The 17,004-nt window shown below is 41.2% G+C and overlaps 1 protein-coding gene across 1 annotated transcript; it reads left to right on the forward strand.

Moving 5' to 3' along the window:
- The first annotated feature begins 1,569 nt into the window (after nucleotides 1-1,569).
- TMPRSS2 (transmembrane serine protease 2) lies at nucleotides 1,570-15,592 on the forward strand. Its single transcript, XM_009959692.2, has 13 exons — nucleotides 1,570-1,584; nucleotides 2,416-2,611; nucleotides 2,930-3,013; nucleotides 4,425-4,544; nucleotides 5,865-5,994; nucleotides 7,090-7,200; nucleotides 8,051-8,094; nucleotides 9,161-9,335; nucleotides 12,409-12,584; nucleotides 13,578-13,673; nucleotides 14,529-14,671; nucleotides 15,248-15,400; nucleotides 15,581-15,592. The coding sequence occupies exons 1-13, from the start codon at nucleotides 1,570-1,572 to the stop codon at nucleotides 15,590-15,592; spliced, it is 1,455 nt and encodes a 484-aa protein (XP_009957994.2).
- Nucleotides 15,593-17,004: the final 1,412 nt, after the last annotated feature.

The following is a 17,004-nucleotide window of genomic DNA, read 5'->3' on the forward strand; positions in this document are numbered from 1 at the left end:
GTAAAAAATATTTTGGTTTTTCTTTGGTCATAGTACCTGTTGTCTGACCTCAGAATCACCACCTAGTATTCTTCCCTCTGCTATCACTAAACTTCCTAATCCTTTTTTTCCCCCCTCTTTTTTTCAGAGAACAAGGAATAAAAATATCTTCCTGCAACTTGTTACTTGACCTTTAAGTCTGGGCAGAGCTACACTTCCCGACTGCTGTGAAGAGCTGCATAAGAATGGATGCGACATAAAGCAGAAGTCTTGAAGCCTTAGTCACCAATCTGATGGACTTACTGTAAGTAGGAGTCAAGACTTGTTTTTCACCTGTCTGCCATGCAAATGAGAACTCAACAGTGCATTATTATTTACATTTTTTTGCTAGCACTAGTAAGCAAATATCAGAATCTGGGTTCCTAAACTATCACAAAGTATTGGCATGCTCAAGGTGCCAAGCTGCTGTTGAAATCTGCTTCGAAGATGTTTGCAGTTCAGTTTTGGGTGAGATGACACCTTGGCACAGGTTCTAAAACTTAACTTTATACTTCAGGCTAAATTATGCTGTGTCTTAGTGGAACTGCTCTTTATAGTCGTGGCTTTCAACAGAGGTCATGGCAGTGTGCCTGTGTGCAGGGCTCTGCTCTGCAAGCTGGAGAAAGATATTTCTTAGTGCATGACCGAGGCACTTCCTAGGCTTTTTTCCATGTAGAGTAACATTATGAGATCACTCAAGAGATTAAATTATTTATTAAAATGATTGCTTGTGGAGGTGTATAACTGCATGTTTTAGAACAGCAGCAGCAAACGTTTTGTGTTTCTTACGCCTTTGCTAATCTGTGGTTTTACTTAATGTTAATATTTAACTTTAAAATAAACTGCTGTATGCTTGAAACATTGGATGTAGCTCCTCTCTTTTACTCTATTTGAAAAACTGTAACATTGGTGTGGCATACTGTTTCCCTGCCATACTTCTCTCCCTGTTTTTGATGTGGTGGCTACAACACTCAACCAAGAAAACAGCCTGTTTGCAACGTGGAAGAGTGAAAAAGATGTGGCTTGTGGGGCTGCTCGCCGTGGCGTTTTCAAATGAGTTAGTCGAATTTGTATTTCCCGATGTTTTGTTCAGGTTCTTGTTTCTGTGTCATAAACCTCAGAACGATACATGAGTAAGTGTTGATAGAGGCAGGAGGATCTGAACTTGGTACTGACACCATATGGGTTGTTGCCAGGATATTCTTTTAACTCTCGTTCTGTCAGCAAGAGTGAGCACTAACTTAATCTTCTTGTTTTGTGTGGTGCTCGTGTTAATGAATAGTTGCCACTGTATAATCCTCAAGGTTGTATTGAGAGGCTATTGAGATCCGATTTCATCCTGCACCTTAATTTGTACCCTCTCTTGAAATACTTCTGTATTTTCTTTTCCCCCAGATTTGGCATTTTTCCAAAGGAAAAACCAACAAGAAAGGTGGACAAAGGTTCTGGTTGTGATTGTATTCTGTTGTGTTTTTTTTTTTTTTTTTAATATAGGTTCATGCTTTACTTTCAAACACTTGAATTTTTTTTGGTACTTCTGACAAAGGAAAAATGACCTCTACTGTAGTAAGTAAACAAAATAGTCAAAATATATGTATTTTTTTAATGAGGTTTTATTTCTTTAAAAGTAACAGCCTATTGAGTGATGTCTTGGTTAACAAGTCTTTTAAAATTTGTTGCCTTTTTTTTTTTCTGCAAAAAGGGAAAAATATACTGTGAGGTAGGTGTAAGAGGCTTGAATTAACTAGCATTTCAAATGCTCAGATACTCTTGGGAGAGATTTATGCTCTTGAAGCTTATTTTGGAGGGATAGATTGGAATGGCTTCTAACTAGTTCTTAAAGCTCTTCCAGGATAAATATTCCATAACCTGTTGCAGGCCAGCGAGTTTCAGAAATAGTTTAGGTTTACCTGGTGTTCTCGCAAGACAAAATGGGGCAATAAGCATTTATCATAGACCTGGACAACTGCACAGACAAAGGCTGTTACCTGTCAGCATGGTACTGCCTAAAACTGTCCTTGCTGCTTATTTCTGCCCTGTCAGATGTTCCAGTGCAGTGGTTTGTGTGGCCAGCTGGAGGGCTGGGCTCAATAATCCTTCTTAGGTTGAGTTACTTTGGATCAGGAAACTGATCTCTTCATATGCCTTCCAGCCTCATGCTCTGTTATTTTTATTATTCAAAGTGCGAGGTGTTCGGCATGTACTGTAAATCTCTTTCTCTGTGTAACTGGAGTCGCTAGTATGTGTCTGCATGCATGGTGTATTTCTGCATTGGCAGAATTATTTACTAGTGTTCTGTATGTAAATGACAACTGAAACTTACTTTGTCTCAATCATAGTCTTGCCTCTTGTTTTCATTTTCTCCTGTTTCCTTTCCTTCAAAACATTGTCATTTAGGGTCCACCGCCATACTATGAAAATCATGGCTTTCAGACAGAAAACGTCTATTCTGCCAGGCAGCCAGTAGGTGCTAACCCATATCCGCAGTACTTCTCAATAAATGCTCCGTCAGTGCCAAGCTATGTCCCAAGGGTTGCTACGCATCAGTCGACTAGTCCAGTAGTACATTCATCAGGGAGAACATGTGCATCAAGTAAGTTTTTTTTCAGGATTTCTTCCAATTTTAGACTCAAAGTCTTCCAAAGTAAGATAGAAAATAAAAGGAATCTTCCCTTGCAACTCCTGTATTGAAGGAGGCATCTCCCCATGGATGAAGAAGTAATAGCTGGCTGGGATGCCAGCGTAACTGGACAGGAAACTGGGTGATTTGGAGGAAGGGTGGTGGAATGGAGAAAGGTCTGTCTGGAAAAAAATGACTGGTTTTAATGTCAAGGAAATGGATAGTGATGGTGGCTGGAAATCACCTAATTTGTGAACCTAATTTGTCTTTTTCTCCTTGCTTTCATTTCAGGTGTAAAGAAAATCATAATTGTTGTATTATCCATTTTAGTAGTCGTTTGTTGTGCAATTGCTGCTTTCTTCATCTGGTATTTTGGTAAGAATTTGTTGGTTTGTTTTGTTTTTTTTCTGGAAGAAAAGATGTATGAAACTTTGAAAGTTAGAAATATACCTTCCTATCTTCCATTTTATGCTGAATTAAGGACAGGAAAGTCTTCGTTACCTGTCTCCCAAGAGATGAACTAATTGCTTCCTAATGCCTCAATTTTGTTTGTGTGGTTTTTGTTTCTTTCTTTTTAATGAATAATGCTGCAGTCACTTTCCTTTCCCTTCATCAAGTAAATAAGTTTTTGATGTTAAGTGATGTCATCAGCTTTTTGACTCTTCTTGAGCAGCTTATTCAAGTGGTTTCTCTGGAAAGCTTCAATCTATCTGGCAAAAGCTGGTGCGGTATAACTGTACAGTGCAGTAGCTGTTAGTAGAGAGTAGTCTGATGTCTTGCAAGGGGTTTTTGCACTGGGGGATAGCTGGCACGTGACTGTGACTGGCCAACGCATTCTGCAGTGCATGTCATTAGAAAAGTCGCGGCTGTACATCCTCTCTGAAATGGAACTCTGTTCCAAATTTGAACTTCAAGTGAAGGAAGGAGACTGAAGTATATTTGTATACCTTGACTGCAAGAGTGTAAATGGTCAAGGTACGTTTTATTTTGGTAAAATGGGATCTCTTTTGGAGCAGAAGTAATTCACGTCCATTTATTTGTTTCTGTGAAGCTTTTGCTTTGAAAGTGTGTTAACATTGTGTGGGCCCACCCTGCCTCACCACAGATGATACGTTCACCTTGGAAGTCATCTGCAACTGGGGTGACTGAGCTCTGAAGCTGGGCTAGAGCAATTCTGTTTGGCTTAGGTGAAGTTTGTCTTTTGCTATTTTAATTTCCCTTTCAATGAAAGCCTCTTTTCAAAGGAAACTAAAAAACAATTTGCTATGTTTTTAGGAGCCTCTCCTTTCTGTTTGTGGGGGAAAAGGGAGGAAGAGAGAAGGGAGTTCATTTAAAACTATTAGGATGACGTTTTGTGTTCTTAGGGTTCTCTTACTCACTTTGATTTATACAGGATGAATGTGATCTTGTTTTAAATGGCAGTGAAAGCAAAAGGATGTAATTGGAGTAATCACTTTCTTCCTCTCTTTCTGTTTATAAGTGTTATGCTTTGTCAGTGTAAAGCTGTCTGCTTTTAAGCAACTTGATGGTGCTTGCTTATTCAGGGGAGGCAGTAGACAAAATCCAATCAGCTGCATCAGTGACTTAATCTTACAAGCAACGTACAGGACAGAGCAATACATATTCTGTTGTGTCAGGCTAGGTCTCCTCCCATCTCTGAGTGTAAGAGCTCCTTCTGATGGTTTGTTCTATCAAAGTGGAATACTCCTTAAGATGAGACTTGGCAGTAGTTGCCTAAGGCAAAGCTGATGTTCAGCCTAACAGCTGTGTTTCTTTCTCCCAGAAGCAGAGAATCGTTGTCTCAGCTCCTTAATAGAGTGTGGGTCTTCAGGAGTGTGCCTGTCACCCTCGCTGTGGTGTGATGGAGTGAGCCACTGCCCCAACGGGGAGGATGAAACCCGGTGTGGTGAGTGCCAGCACTCAAAGGGGGGGGACCTTCAGCCAACTGCAAGAGGCTTTGGGGAAATAGCCTTGTCCAAAGCTTGCCAAAGTTACAAAGGGGCTATTTTAGCCCAAGTTACATCTCTAAAATGGTTTAGGATGTTTGAACACTTTGAAGGCTATATCTAGATATTCAGTTTATTTGCAGTCTAATTGAAAAGCTGAAACAAAATGACTGACTCAGGGGTTTGAGCTGGTTTAACTTTGAATCAGTTTTAAAAATATTACCTTTTAATTTGAATGGGGTTTGTGCAAAACTGAATCTAACATTGTCTCTGGAAGGAAGAGTCATCCATTGACTTCTTGGTAGAACTGAAGGTGTTAACATAAATCTGGTGGTCTTCAGTCAGGCTTGTCTTTTTCCACATAGTTTGCATTCCTCATTCTCCCAGTAATGCTTCAATGACTTCATAACTCCTTTGTGTAAGAAAGCCTGGTCTGATCAGTGTTTCCAACTGAAAAGATGCCAAGAGAAGCTTTAGTGAAGAGCTGAAGGTGGAAACATCATTAATTTGTCCGTTCCAAAGGTGTGGCATCTTGTTTCTAACACCTGCGTTGTGCCAGTGCCACCCTGGAAAACCCTGCCTGTGCTTTCATTCTTTCTCTGGGAACTTTTATCCTGCATGTGCCTCATGCAGGTTTAGCATTTACTAGCATATGGTCTAGAGCTGTTCCTCTCCATTTGGTTGAATAATGGGTTTTTGGAGAAGCTTGTTCAATCTATTCTTTTGCTTGAAGTATTTTTTAGTATTAAATTCTTCTGCAAATAAATACATAATGGGGCATGGAATGTCAGAGCTAATTACTTGTTACATTCTTGCTCTACAAGTGCTTCTCTGAAGAAATTTGGTGTATTAAGATATAAAATATATTAAAATAGATTATATTTTACTTATACACAATATGTGATATATTAAGAAATATATAGTTGCATAGATATAAGATAAGAAAAGATTGGCTATTGCAATCTTTCTCAGTGTTAGAATGTGAAAGAGAATATTGAGCATAAAAGCTGATACAAAAAGATGAACGCTACCTTGTACGCATGCATTTTTAAACTGGTAGTTCTTTTAAATTGCCTTACACAAAAGAATTAAGTCACTGTGATATTTCTGTCTGCTTGATATTTACTCAGAATTTGAGTAGAAGGCAGCATTAAATGAAAAACAGTTCATACGTACAAGGAAATATGGGTAACAATACTTTTAAGTAGAGAAAGAGCAGTAATATAGCGTATGGTGGTTTTGCTTTCTTTTCTTTGTTTTCCTTCTTCCTTTTCCGGCAGTTAGACTTTTTGGACCAAACTTTATCCTGGAAGTTTATTCACCTGTCAGCAAATCCTGGTATCCTGTTTGTCAAGATGACTGGAATGATGATTATGGGAAGATTGCATGTAAAGATATGGGCTACACTGTGTAAGTCTAACCTCCGTCAGCCTTTGCACATACATAGAAAGGCTAAAATTTGCCTCTTGCTGTTTTTAAGAATGTGTATCTGAAACACAAAGCTGTTGGCAGTCTAGTTCTTGTGAACCCAGGTGGGGCTGATTTTAACGATGGTAGCTGTTACAGAATCAAAACAAAACGCTGCTCCGACAAGTAACGGAGTCTGGCATGGATGCAGTAGTTAACCAGTGGGGTCACTTGTATCCAATACATTCACTTACTACTGTCTTCCTCCAGAGCTCACTTCAGATCATTATGATTGCTCAATAACATCCAGTCTGACTTAACCTATCATCACCAGTGTTACATGGAAAGCCTTGATCTTCTGAGGACACAAGTATGGAAGATTGCCATAAACATTCCTGGTCCTGAGTGCTGCCCATGTCCTCCCCACATAATGCAGGAGCCTAAATTGCTCTGTGGTTGAAATACTTGATGTTGCCTCTCTTTGATACAGTTGGCAAATACTGTCTTTGGTTGTGCGTGGAGTGATGAAGTGAATTTATTGCCCAGGCAGGCAGAACTTGTGCGTGCCCATGCTGCATTGTGGCTCTCTGCATTCAGGTCTCTGAACCAGCCGTTGCTGGTTCTGACCCCACTAGTTCCAACTCCAATAAGACAGCTCAGCAGCAACTACACAGAGCTGGTCCTCAGCTAGAAAGCCTGGCAAAACACCAGCACTTGCTACCCCTCTCATTGTCCTGCAGAAACGTGGCTGTCACGACTTATTGGACCTGAACTTTGTTATGCTGTGCAAATGTACCAACAAAGGCATCTCTTCATCTTGCCCTGTTTAATGAGGCTGAAGATTCCTATCCTGTATACATATTAGATAAACATATTATTATAATATTGTAACTGTTTGATAGGCAATGGAACTTGACAAATGTTTAAAGAATCTGAATCTCTGGGACTGTACTACACCACTGGGGTTCTGTATTTAACCAAAAAAAAAAAAATCATATTTTTAGTGTTCATGTCAGAAGCTCTGGCTTGGCACAGTTTATTGTTACTTGTTTAAAAACTGAAACTACTGGGTTTCATAATGGACTTTCTGTTTTGCAGAGATACATACTACTATAGTCGAGGAGTAACAACTGAAGTCAGCTTTAAAAGCTACGTGAAGCTGAACACAAGTGCTGGGAATATAGACTTGTACAAAAAGCTGTATACCAGGTATTTTTGCTTAATACAAACTTCTTTCCTTTTATCGGGGGTCTCTTTAGCTGTTGTAAGAGGTGTAGCTTCTGCCTGTAGCATAATGCAAGCACATCTTTCAATGGGGATTGTTAGAGGGAAAGCGACTTTTGTTTTTAAATCTGATTGCAGCAACTGCTCTCTCTTCTATTTAAAACCACAGCTGTCATTTTCCCATCCTTCCTCTCCTCTTTTATAAAAAGATGTCTCATCCTGTTCCCTCCATGCTGTCTAGAAGGTTATGTGTTAAAGACATTTTTCTAAGGCTCTCTGACCATCACAGTAGTTTTTGTGTGATGACAGTAGTTACCAGCTGTAACACATTCACAGCAGCTGGTACAGCTTTTTTTTTTTTTCAGTCACATGAACACGCAGCATGCAAAATGGATTTTTCACTGTGGAAAGTGTTACTTTTATTCTCATTAAACACCTCTGAAGTATCTAGTTTCTAAACCTGAAGACCACTGTGCCTGCAAAGTTCCTGTGGCTCCTTTGTTTAGATTCTTCTACAACTACTTCATAAATCAGCTCAACTTTTTCTTGTGCTGTTCTTCATCTTGCTCCTCAATAGGCTCACAGACCTTTTGTACTGGTGACTGCAGTCTTCCACATGACAGTTTTGGTGAATGCAAGAAATGGTGGAGGCCAGATGGTTGCTGGTAGGGTAGCTGGAGAGAGTGAAGAAAGGAGGGAACCCTCAGCAGGAAGATGAGGGTGAAGGCAGGGCACATAGCTGGAAAGGGTAGGAAGCAACTGGAGGGTGAACTTTGCCCACCGTTTGCTTCGCTGTGTGCCTAAAATGCTGTTTGTTTTCTTATTTCTATTGCAGCGATTCCTGTGCATCAGGAAATGTGGTTTCTCTGCGCTGCATAGGTAAGTGACTGTGTTTCTCCAACTTATGCTTGTTTGTGCTTTGAAATGCTCTGGCTGGGAAATCCTTTTGAATCTGTATAAATAATTGCCTTCTTTTGGCGGGCAGATGATTTAACTCTGATTCCCAAATTTCTAATGGTACAGTTTAAGAGCAGGGTGGGAGAGGAGACATGGAGGATGTTGGAGCCCCAGTTGCTTTTGTCTCTGCTGCCACCGGTTCCTTTAAATTACTTGCCTGTGGTGAAGCTCTGTAGCCCTCACCTGGCAGCTGTGGTGGGACGTCTGTGGCACATCTGCTCTCCAACACACTACCGTCAGGTGGGCAGCGTGTTCTTGACAGTGATGGCTGTCATGAGGTGACTTCTGTCTGTTGTGTTTTGTTGCACATCACAAAAATGTCTATCTGTGTGGCTCGCCAGAGATGCTTGAATAACATACTCAAAGGGTCATGAACCACTGGTTTGTGGTGAACCGAGGGCAACAGCTACCCAATACCTTGACTTTTGCAATATGAAGAGGGGCTAGTGTGGGAGATGAAAGAGGCCACTAACACGATCGATGTGATCTAACAAGTGAACCTTTATTTCCGCGTACTCGGTGTGATTTATAGCCTCCAGCCACACACGGTAAGCTCTGATTGGTCACATCGCAAGCAACAGACCACGCTTCAACATGACTGGCTATACTGCAAGTCACGTTCACAAATGTCCGCACCCATCTCTTCAAGAAATAAAAACCGTGTCATTAATGGCGGCTGTATCTTGTCCTGCATCTAGGAATTGTTTATGCTCTCTGCAGTTCCAGCACGTCCCAGTTCAGGTTCTCTGGAAAGGCTGGATTTTTCACATGTCCCTTAGTTCGTAGATATCCTTCCACAGCCTAGGCTATGGGAGACTTGGGATCTTGGTGTCCAGGGCAGGGGCCTGAGCTGTGGCGTATTGAATACCAGCAGTGCAGGGGTCAAACATGGTCTGTGCTCCCCTCTGCTAGCAAAGCCTGAGCTGCAGAAGCCATCTTCCAGACCAGCTCGCTCTTTAACGCCTGTGTTGTATAACTGACTCCTTAGAGTGCGGCCTGGCCACCAAAAGCGTGAACATTATGAACAGAATTGTGGGTGGCAGCGGGGCGGTGCTGGGGCAGTGGCCGTGGCAGGTCAGCCTCCACGCACAGGACACCCACCTCTGCGGGGGCTCCATCATCACCCGCCAGTGGATAGTGACGGCGGCACACTGCGTGGAAGGGTGAGTCTTGCCCGAGTGGGCGCTGGAGCAACCAGCTTGCTCTTTCATCTCTTGAATGGTGATTTTTCTTGCCTCAGGCTGAAATGCACAGATTTACTTAAATCTCCCAGCTTCCTGCTTTAAAAATGAATTAAGCACTGTTCCTCCCCTTTCCCCTGCCTTGAATGCAGGTGCTAGGTATAGTGTTTTGTCTGTGTAGCAGTATGGTTTCAAGCATTAAGGGAAAATTTGTTCTGGAGGAGGCTGGCTGCAGATCATCTGTCTGCTTTCTACAGGAAGAAAATCTTATTTTACTTGTTAAAGGTGGAAATTAAATTGGATGGTGGTGTTGGGCACAGATACCCCCCCAACTTAAGAGGTAAACTCAAGACACCAAACTTAATGCCAGACAGTACAGTGTTTTCATGAAGATGTTGAATTACACTGTGAGGAAAAACAAAAGGGGAAAAAAAAAACAAAACAGACCCCACAAACCTCAAACCCTCAAGTGTCGCACGACTGTATATATGATCAGTTTAAAGGTGCCTGTACCGTCTATTTCCTTGTATCTTCATGCCACAGGGTAGTAAAGCCCAAGTCAGTATTAAGTGTAGATTTATCCCTATCCAAGGAGCACTTTACACGGGCATCCACAAGAAAAATAACTGGTGCTTTATACATTTTTAGCCTATAAAGGGGAGTTGAGGGTGTTGTGGTACCTTGTATATAGTGCCAGAATATGTTTAAAAGGCCACTTCTGTTGGAGGGAAAACGCACTAAGCAAAAACATTTTAGTGGTTTGTTGGCTGGATCACAGTTTAAAGTGAAGGAAAAAATAACTTTGTCCTTAACCTTGAGAAAGGAATACAAGTTTTTATTTTTATGTGATGATCTTATCCCTCTGTTTTCTGATTTGAGCTCTCCAGTATGCAAAAACTTTGGGAACAGCAACCAAGCTGTGGCTGGCACAAAACTGGTTTTCAGTCTCGATCTTTTTTTTTTTGTTGTTGTTGTTGTTCTGTTTGATTGATTTATTTATTTATTTGGAGGGGAGATGTCTTGCAAGCACTACTGCCTTGGCAGTTCTCATGGAGGGAGTTTTAACACTTGTGGGAAGTTTTCTATTAATCATTAACTGTGCTTGTTCCTCACTTTGAGGTGAAGATTAGTTGCCATCAAAAAGGGAGAAAAGGAGAAGGGCTTGAGGGTGTTGGTGCATGAAAAACTGAGTATGAGCCAGCGATGTATAGTCGCAGCCCACAAAGCCAATCGCATCCTGGGCTGCATCAAGAGAAGCGTGGCCAGCAGGTCGAGGGAGGTGATTTTCCTCCTCTACTCCACACTTGTGAGACCCCACCTGCAGTGCTGTATCCAGACATGGACTTGCTCGAGCAGGTCCAGAGGAGGGCTACAAAGATGACCAGGGGGCTGGAGCAGCTCCCCTGTGAGGACAGGCTGAGAGAGTTGGGGCTGTTCAGCCTGGAGAAGGGAAGGCTCTGGGAAGACCTTACAGTGGCCTTCCTGTGCTTAAAGGGGGCCTGCAGGAAAGGTGGGGAGGGACTCTTGGTCAGGGAGTGTGGTGATAGGACGAGGGGTAACGGTTTCAAACTGGAAGAGGGGAGATTTGGATTAGATATTGGGAAGAAATTCTTTCCTGTGAGGGTGGTGAGGCACTGGCACAGGTTGCCCAGAGAAGCTGTGGCTGCCCCCTCCCTGGCAGTATTCAAGGCCAAGTTGGATGGGGCTTTGAGCAACCTGGTCAGGTGGAAGGTGTCCCTGATCATGGCAGGGGGTTGGAATGAGATGGTCTTTGAGGTCTCTAGCCCAAACCATTCTGTGATGCTATGATGATTCTGTGATTACCCATCAAGTGCTTGAGTGAAAGCAATCCCACGAATGGGTTTGCCATTGTCAAAGCAGGAAAAACCTGTACAGTTTTCCCCAACACATTCCTTTCACACACCACAGGACCTTTATCCCCTTCTGTCGTATGTAAAAAGTCTGACTGAGCAGGACTGGCTTGACTGATGGATCCCCTGTGTTAACTAACCACATGGCTTGTGCTAAGTGCTTGTCCCAGTTCTTAAAGGCTCCACCACCAGTTGCTTTCAGGGTAGTCTTTAACAGTCCATTGTATTGCTCAATTTTTCTGGAGGCTGGTGCATGATGGGGGATATGATATACCCACTTGATGCCATGTTCTTTGGCCCAGTTATGTGTAAGATGTTCTTTGAAATTATCCGACTCAGTTCCTTCCAGAGGGCTGTGTTGCCACAAGGTTTGCTTTTCAAGGCCCAGAATAGTGTTCTGGAAATGGGCATGGGGCACGGGATGTGTTTCCAGCCATCTGGTGGTTGCTTCCACCATTGTAAGCATGTAGTTTGGTGGGTTTGAGGGAGTATGATATAATTCTGTTGAGCATTTGTAAACTGTACTGGACCACAAGAGACTACTTAAATTAGATCTAGTAAGCACACATAACATAACAAAAAAAAAAACCCAACCCACAAAAACAAAAAAAAACCACCAAAAAAAAACCCCCACAAAAACCCACCCAAAACCGAAACAAAAAAAACCCACACAAAAACCACCCACAAAACAAAAACAAAACCAGACAAAAAATACCCTGGTGTTTTCAGGATAGTGAAATTCCTTCACTGATGATGTTTGCTATTAATTCTGGCTTCTTGCGTGCTTTGGATAGCACATGTGAGTGATACCACTGTCATGTGAGACCTCAGAAGTAAGTGCTTGATCCTTTAGCCATGGAAATCAATAGACTTCAGTGTTGCAGTCTCAGACAGTAATTTGCTGTGCTGAGTGACTAAGGGGATAGACAGTGATACTTAACCCATTTCAAAGATTTTTTTTTTTTTTTTTTTTTGGATGTATTTATGAAATTAGAGTCAAGCTTTCCCAAAGTTAAATGTTTTGAAATTTGTTTACCTTTTTCTTCAGAAGCGGTAGTCAAATGCACGTGCATTCTTGATCACACATGCGTTCAACTACTGTTTCTGAAGACAAATTTTTGAAGGTCATAATCTGTGACTTGTTACCAGAGAAGCAAACCTTCTAACCTTTCTTTTTTCTGTAGACGATTTGCTGACCCATACAACTGGAGGGTTTATGCTGGGATTCTGAATCAGGATGAGATGGTCCCAAGAAATGGATACAAAGTGCAACAGATAATTTCCCATCCGGATTATGATACAGAGACTAAAGACAATGATGTTGCCCTTATGAAGTTAGAGACACCGCTGAGTTTTACTGGTATGCATTCTGTTCTATTTAAGGCAAAAATCCAATGTCAATGAGCAAGTCTTTTAAAACTTCTGAAGTTCGTCAAGAAATCCTTGTAGATTACAGGAAGAGCACAAAATGTAGGTAGAGACACATTAGAGACAGAGACAGGGTAGAGGTAGAGACAGAGGGCACATCCTCTGAGTTTCTAAGTAGGATTTATTTAAATCTAGTACATGGTAAGGGAGTTTGGGCTCATCTCAGTAATGTACTTTTACCCCAGAATGCTTTACAGTGCTTAAGTATTGCCACTCCCATATGTGCAGAGTGAGGATGTGGTGGAACAACCGACTAAACCAAATTATGCCAAATCACAATTGGAAAAAAAAAACACCCAACCCCAAAACCAAACATTACAAGAAGTTCTGTTCTTAAAAGTAGATGTAGGTTGCTTGTAAGCAAGCAGTAAAAAATAGAGGACAAACCGTTTTTTAAACTTTAAGAGCTTTTTGTGTACAGGTCCTTTATATTTCAGTGCACCAGTTTAAAACTACTAGAAATAATCTGGAGGGGCTCTTCTGCTGCTGAGAGCAGGGAGGTTGTCTATTTATCAGATTTTTGTGTTTCATACTTCTTATATATAGGCATTGAATCCTGCTTGTTATTTTCAGTAGGATTTTGCAAAAAGAAAGTAGAGAAGTAGTTGTCAGAAGTTTTGCTTCTTCTTTGTCCTCTACTAATCAGAAGAGCTGGTGGTAATTGTTCTAGTTAGCCTGATGAGTTAGAACCATTAACTGTTCTTGTTCCTCACTTTGAGGTGAAAGTTAGGTCATTCTGGGAAAGGGCAGCTGGTAAACTTTCTGCTGCTGCCTGCATTGCACAATATTGCTTATCTGCAACGAAGGTAAAGTACAGAGAAAATGCATGGTGTGTATGTTTTGGTGGTAACACGGAGATATTTCATATGCATTTATTTTGAATTATGCCTGGGCATCTGGGGTTACAGATGTTTTTGTTTTGTAGATACTGTACGGCCAGTTTGTCTGCCTAATCCAGGAATGATGTTCCAGCCTAATCAGCAGTGCTGGATATCTGGGTGGGGAGCAGAGTACCAAGGAGGTAAAGAGCGGATCTGGAATATTTTGATCTTCTGCATAAACCAGTCCTCTTCAGTGTACGAATAACTGTTGCATGGGCTGATTGAGCAGTTTGAGACAGATCTGTTGATATGCTATTTTTTTCACCCATTTTACAGCCCCTAATATTTACACTGGACATTCTGTCTCAAAGCAAGTTGGATGTATTGCATTCATCAGACTGCAAAGGAGCCTCAAATCTGTACCTGGGGCCAGAAATATTCACACAGGAAACAATTCTGTGCCCCTGCTAGCAGGGCCACCTCTCTGTGTAACAAGGGTAACTATGCCAAGCCAGTCCTGTGTGGACATGGTGAGGGCAGGAAGCTGTCCTTTCCACCACCTCAAGCTACAATAGCATGGTGCAAGTAAATTTGTAAGAAGTGACAAGGAAAGGGAGGAAAGGTTTCTTTCAGTATGAGAAACTACTGGGCGGGGAGGGGGACGTTGAGGAAGCTGGACCCTGAATATGGAGATCGCTGGCAGGTTGTGCTGGACCATGAAACTGTGGGGAGGCCCTCTTTGCCTCTCGCAGGCTTCACGTGCTTTTAATAACCCTGTGGATAACATAATTGATTTGGGGCTGGACTAGGCAGGTAGGTGCCGTGTTCATTTGCTTTACAGTGCACTGACAGCAAAGCAGTGTAGCTCACTGACCTCTTGGAAGGGAGTTTTCATGTCACAGTTGTCTCTGTGCGGTGGACCATACATCTTAAGTGTCCATCCCAATGTTTCTAGTAAATTTGTCTCATCTTGAGCAGTGCTAGCTGCTGGGATTTGTAATAGCAATGTAATATGAAGCTTGTTCTAATTTTGTCTTTGTGTGTTCCAATTTTAGGTAAAACATCAAATAATTTGAATTATGTTACAGTGCCCTTAATAGAACGTTCTAGGTGTAATTCTGTCTATATCTATAATGGCATGATTTTGCCTACAATGATCTGTGCTGGATATCTAGGAGGAGGATTTGATTCTTGTCAGGTAATTATTCCTGATTAACACCTAATAATTATCTGATTATTTTTATTGTCTTACTAATAGGCTTTTTTAATCCTCTATTAATAACAAACAGATCCTATGAAAAAAAAAACAATTAAGTAACATTTTGGTTGGGCTTCTACTTCCCTTTGTGGTGCATCCCTTTAAAAGGGAGAGCTTTTGTTTCCTCTTCTGAATGGCTGCCAGTACCGAGTTCTCGCTAAATATCCGAAGAGGGTGAGGCAATCCTTTCTAGTGCTTCAAGGATGTTTTTCTAATGCTTCAAGGATGTTTTGTTATCTGGTACTTGAAAGTGAACGAATGCTCTACCCTAGTGTTATGCTCGTGAACAGGAAAGTCAGTAATGCCTATCGCTGTTAGGGCTTTGGGCAAACAATTTTCATCCCTGTTGCAAGCAGTCATCGTATAATGCTGTAATTGCCATCGCATTTTGTTTTAGTGACTGCCTTAAAGTAGTGGTTAGCTTTTTTTTGAAGCTCAACCTTTATTCCTGAAGTGAAATGGATTGTGTCTTTCCTGGTGGCCGGGTGACTAATAACATGCTTGTATTTTGTGCAGGGTGACAGTGGAGGTCCGCTAGTAACTAATGAAAACTCTGTGTGGTGGCTGGTTGGTGATACCAGCTGGGGAACTGGCTGTGCTAGTCCCAACAGACCTGGCGTGTATGGGAATATGACTGTGTTTACAGATTGGATTTATAAAAATATGCAGGTAAAATATTTGGGTGTTTTTTCAGAATTTTAAATGTCCCAAATCCTGAAACTTGATTTTATTTACAAAAATGTCTGCTAATGAAGCTATTCGGTTGAGACGCACCCAAGTAATTGACAAGATAGCCTGTCAGCAGAACTTGAACCTTTGGTTTTTGTTTTGTTTCTGTTTTTTAAACAGGCGAACAGATGACAACACTGTCTGTCCTCCTCGCTGATCGACGTTTCTGAGAACAAGAATAAATCAAGCCATAGGTGCCTGGGATATTTATTCACTTTGCAGATGATTTTTTTTTTTTTCTTTGAATTTTCTTTTTCAAATAACATGAAGGATTGCACACTCGGTTCTGTGCTGGCTACAGTGACTGATCTTAATCAGTGAAGGATTATCACAATGAGCACCTTTCTTCTTGTTGTGGTGCCTGGCAGAAAGTCATTCTGTCAACTGCTTGCTGCAACGTTTCTCTTTAGTTGAGTAACTTTCACTTGATAATCAGGTACAGGCTTATAAAGGCAATTTTAATCACAGTTTAATTTAAGATTTTTGTAGCAGGATGCTGAGACAGTTGGTTTAGTAGCATTTTAAATTAAATGTTAAGTAATGTGAACATTGAATCTCTGAGCTGCTGGTTAGCAATTTAAAAAGAAATTAATGAGTTTTGGTATATATGAAGGGAAGTTTTCATGCACTACAGTAGAGGCACAGAAAATACTGTATATTCAGGTAGTTAAAAATCCTCAGGATCTCAACACAGCAGTCATCCAAGTCAGATTCTTCGAAGTGAGACCAGTCCGTCTCAGTAATTAAAAGTGCTGTTCTGCCTTAAGCTGCTTTGAACCCAAAAAGGGCAAGACCTGCTGTCACTCTGGGTGTAGGCTACAGGGGGGGATGCTCCCAAGCTGTAGCAGGAAGCGGTGAGTTAAGTGTCCCAATGACAATGTCCCTGGCTATGCATATCGAGGTTGACTCTTGAACTCTCCCTGCTGTGAAAGGCAAAGGGCAAAGGTTTTCAGTGAGGCTGTGTTGCAAGTGATAGACCTCTGATTGCAGACACACGTACAGAGGCTTCATGTTTTATACAAAGAAACACAAATTGCGTTTCTGCGTAACAAGATGAACTACCTCATTTATTGAATCTGGCTTCTAATTCCTTAGGGCTTTCCTTTATGTATCTACATGTATGTTTTTAGCAAAATGTAATTAATATCAGAGTGCCACCTCAACTAGGGTTTTGAAAATAATTTATAATCATAGTACAGAGGATCAAAAAGCCATACCAACTTACTGTTGTTAAGAAGGATAATCTTATGAATGAAATGACTCAACTAGCCTTGTTCTCTCTTTTGGTACTGAAATGCAATAGTCTTGCATGTAAACACTGCACCAAATAAATATTTTTTTTAAAAAAACCCCCAGTTTTTCTTAGTAGTGTGTTAGATCTGTTTGATTGGATTTTTTTGGAAGCAGTTGCTGGATTCAGTGTCTGAAGTGCTTTGAGAATCTGATTAAAAAAAAAAAAAAGGGCAAAAGAAAAGAAAAACAACACAAGGGGGTTATCCAAGAGATTGTTTTAATTCCAATATTTCAGGTGCTTGAACAAACCC

Source organism: Leptosomus discolor, chromosome 1 (assembly GCF_034619465.1).
Source record: "Leptosomus discolor isolate bLepDis1 chromosome 1, bLepDis1.hap2, whole genome shotgun sequence".
NCBI lineage: Eukaryota > Metazoa > Chordata > Aves > Leptosomiformes > Leptosomidae > Leptosomus > Leptosomus discolor.

Excerpts from the sequence above, each read along its gene's own strand:
- TMPRSS2 (XM_009959692.2), top strand. Across the intron at positions 7,201-8,050 it reads TACAAAAAGCTGTATACCAG|CGATTCCTGTGCATCAGGAA; the intron begins GTATTTTTGCTT and ends TTTCTATTGCAG. Across the intron at positions 13,674-14,528 it reads GGGAGCAGAGTACCAAGGAG|GTAAAACATCAAATAATTTG; the intron begins GTAAAGAGCGGA and ends TTCCAATTTTAG.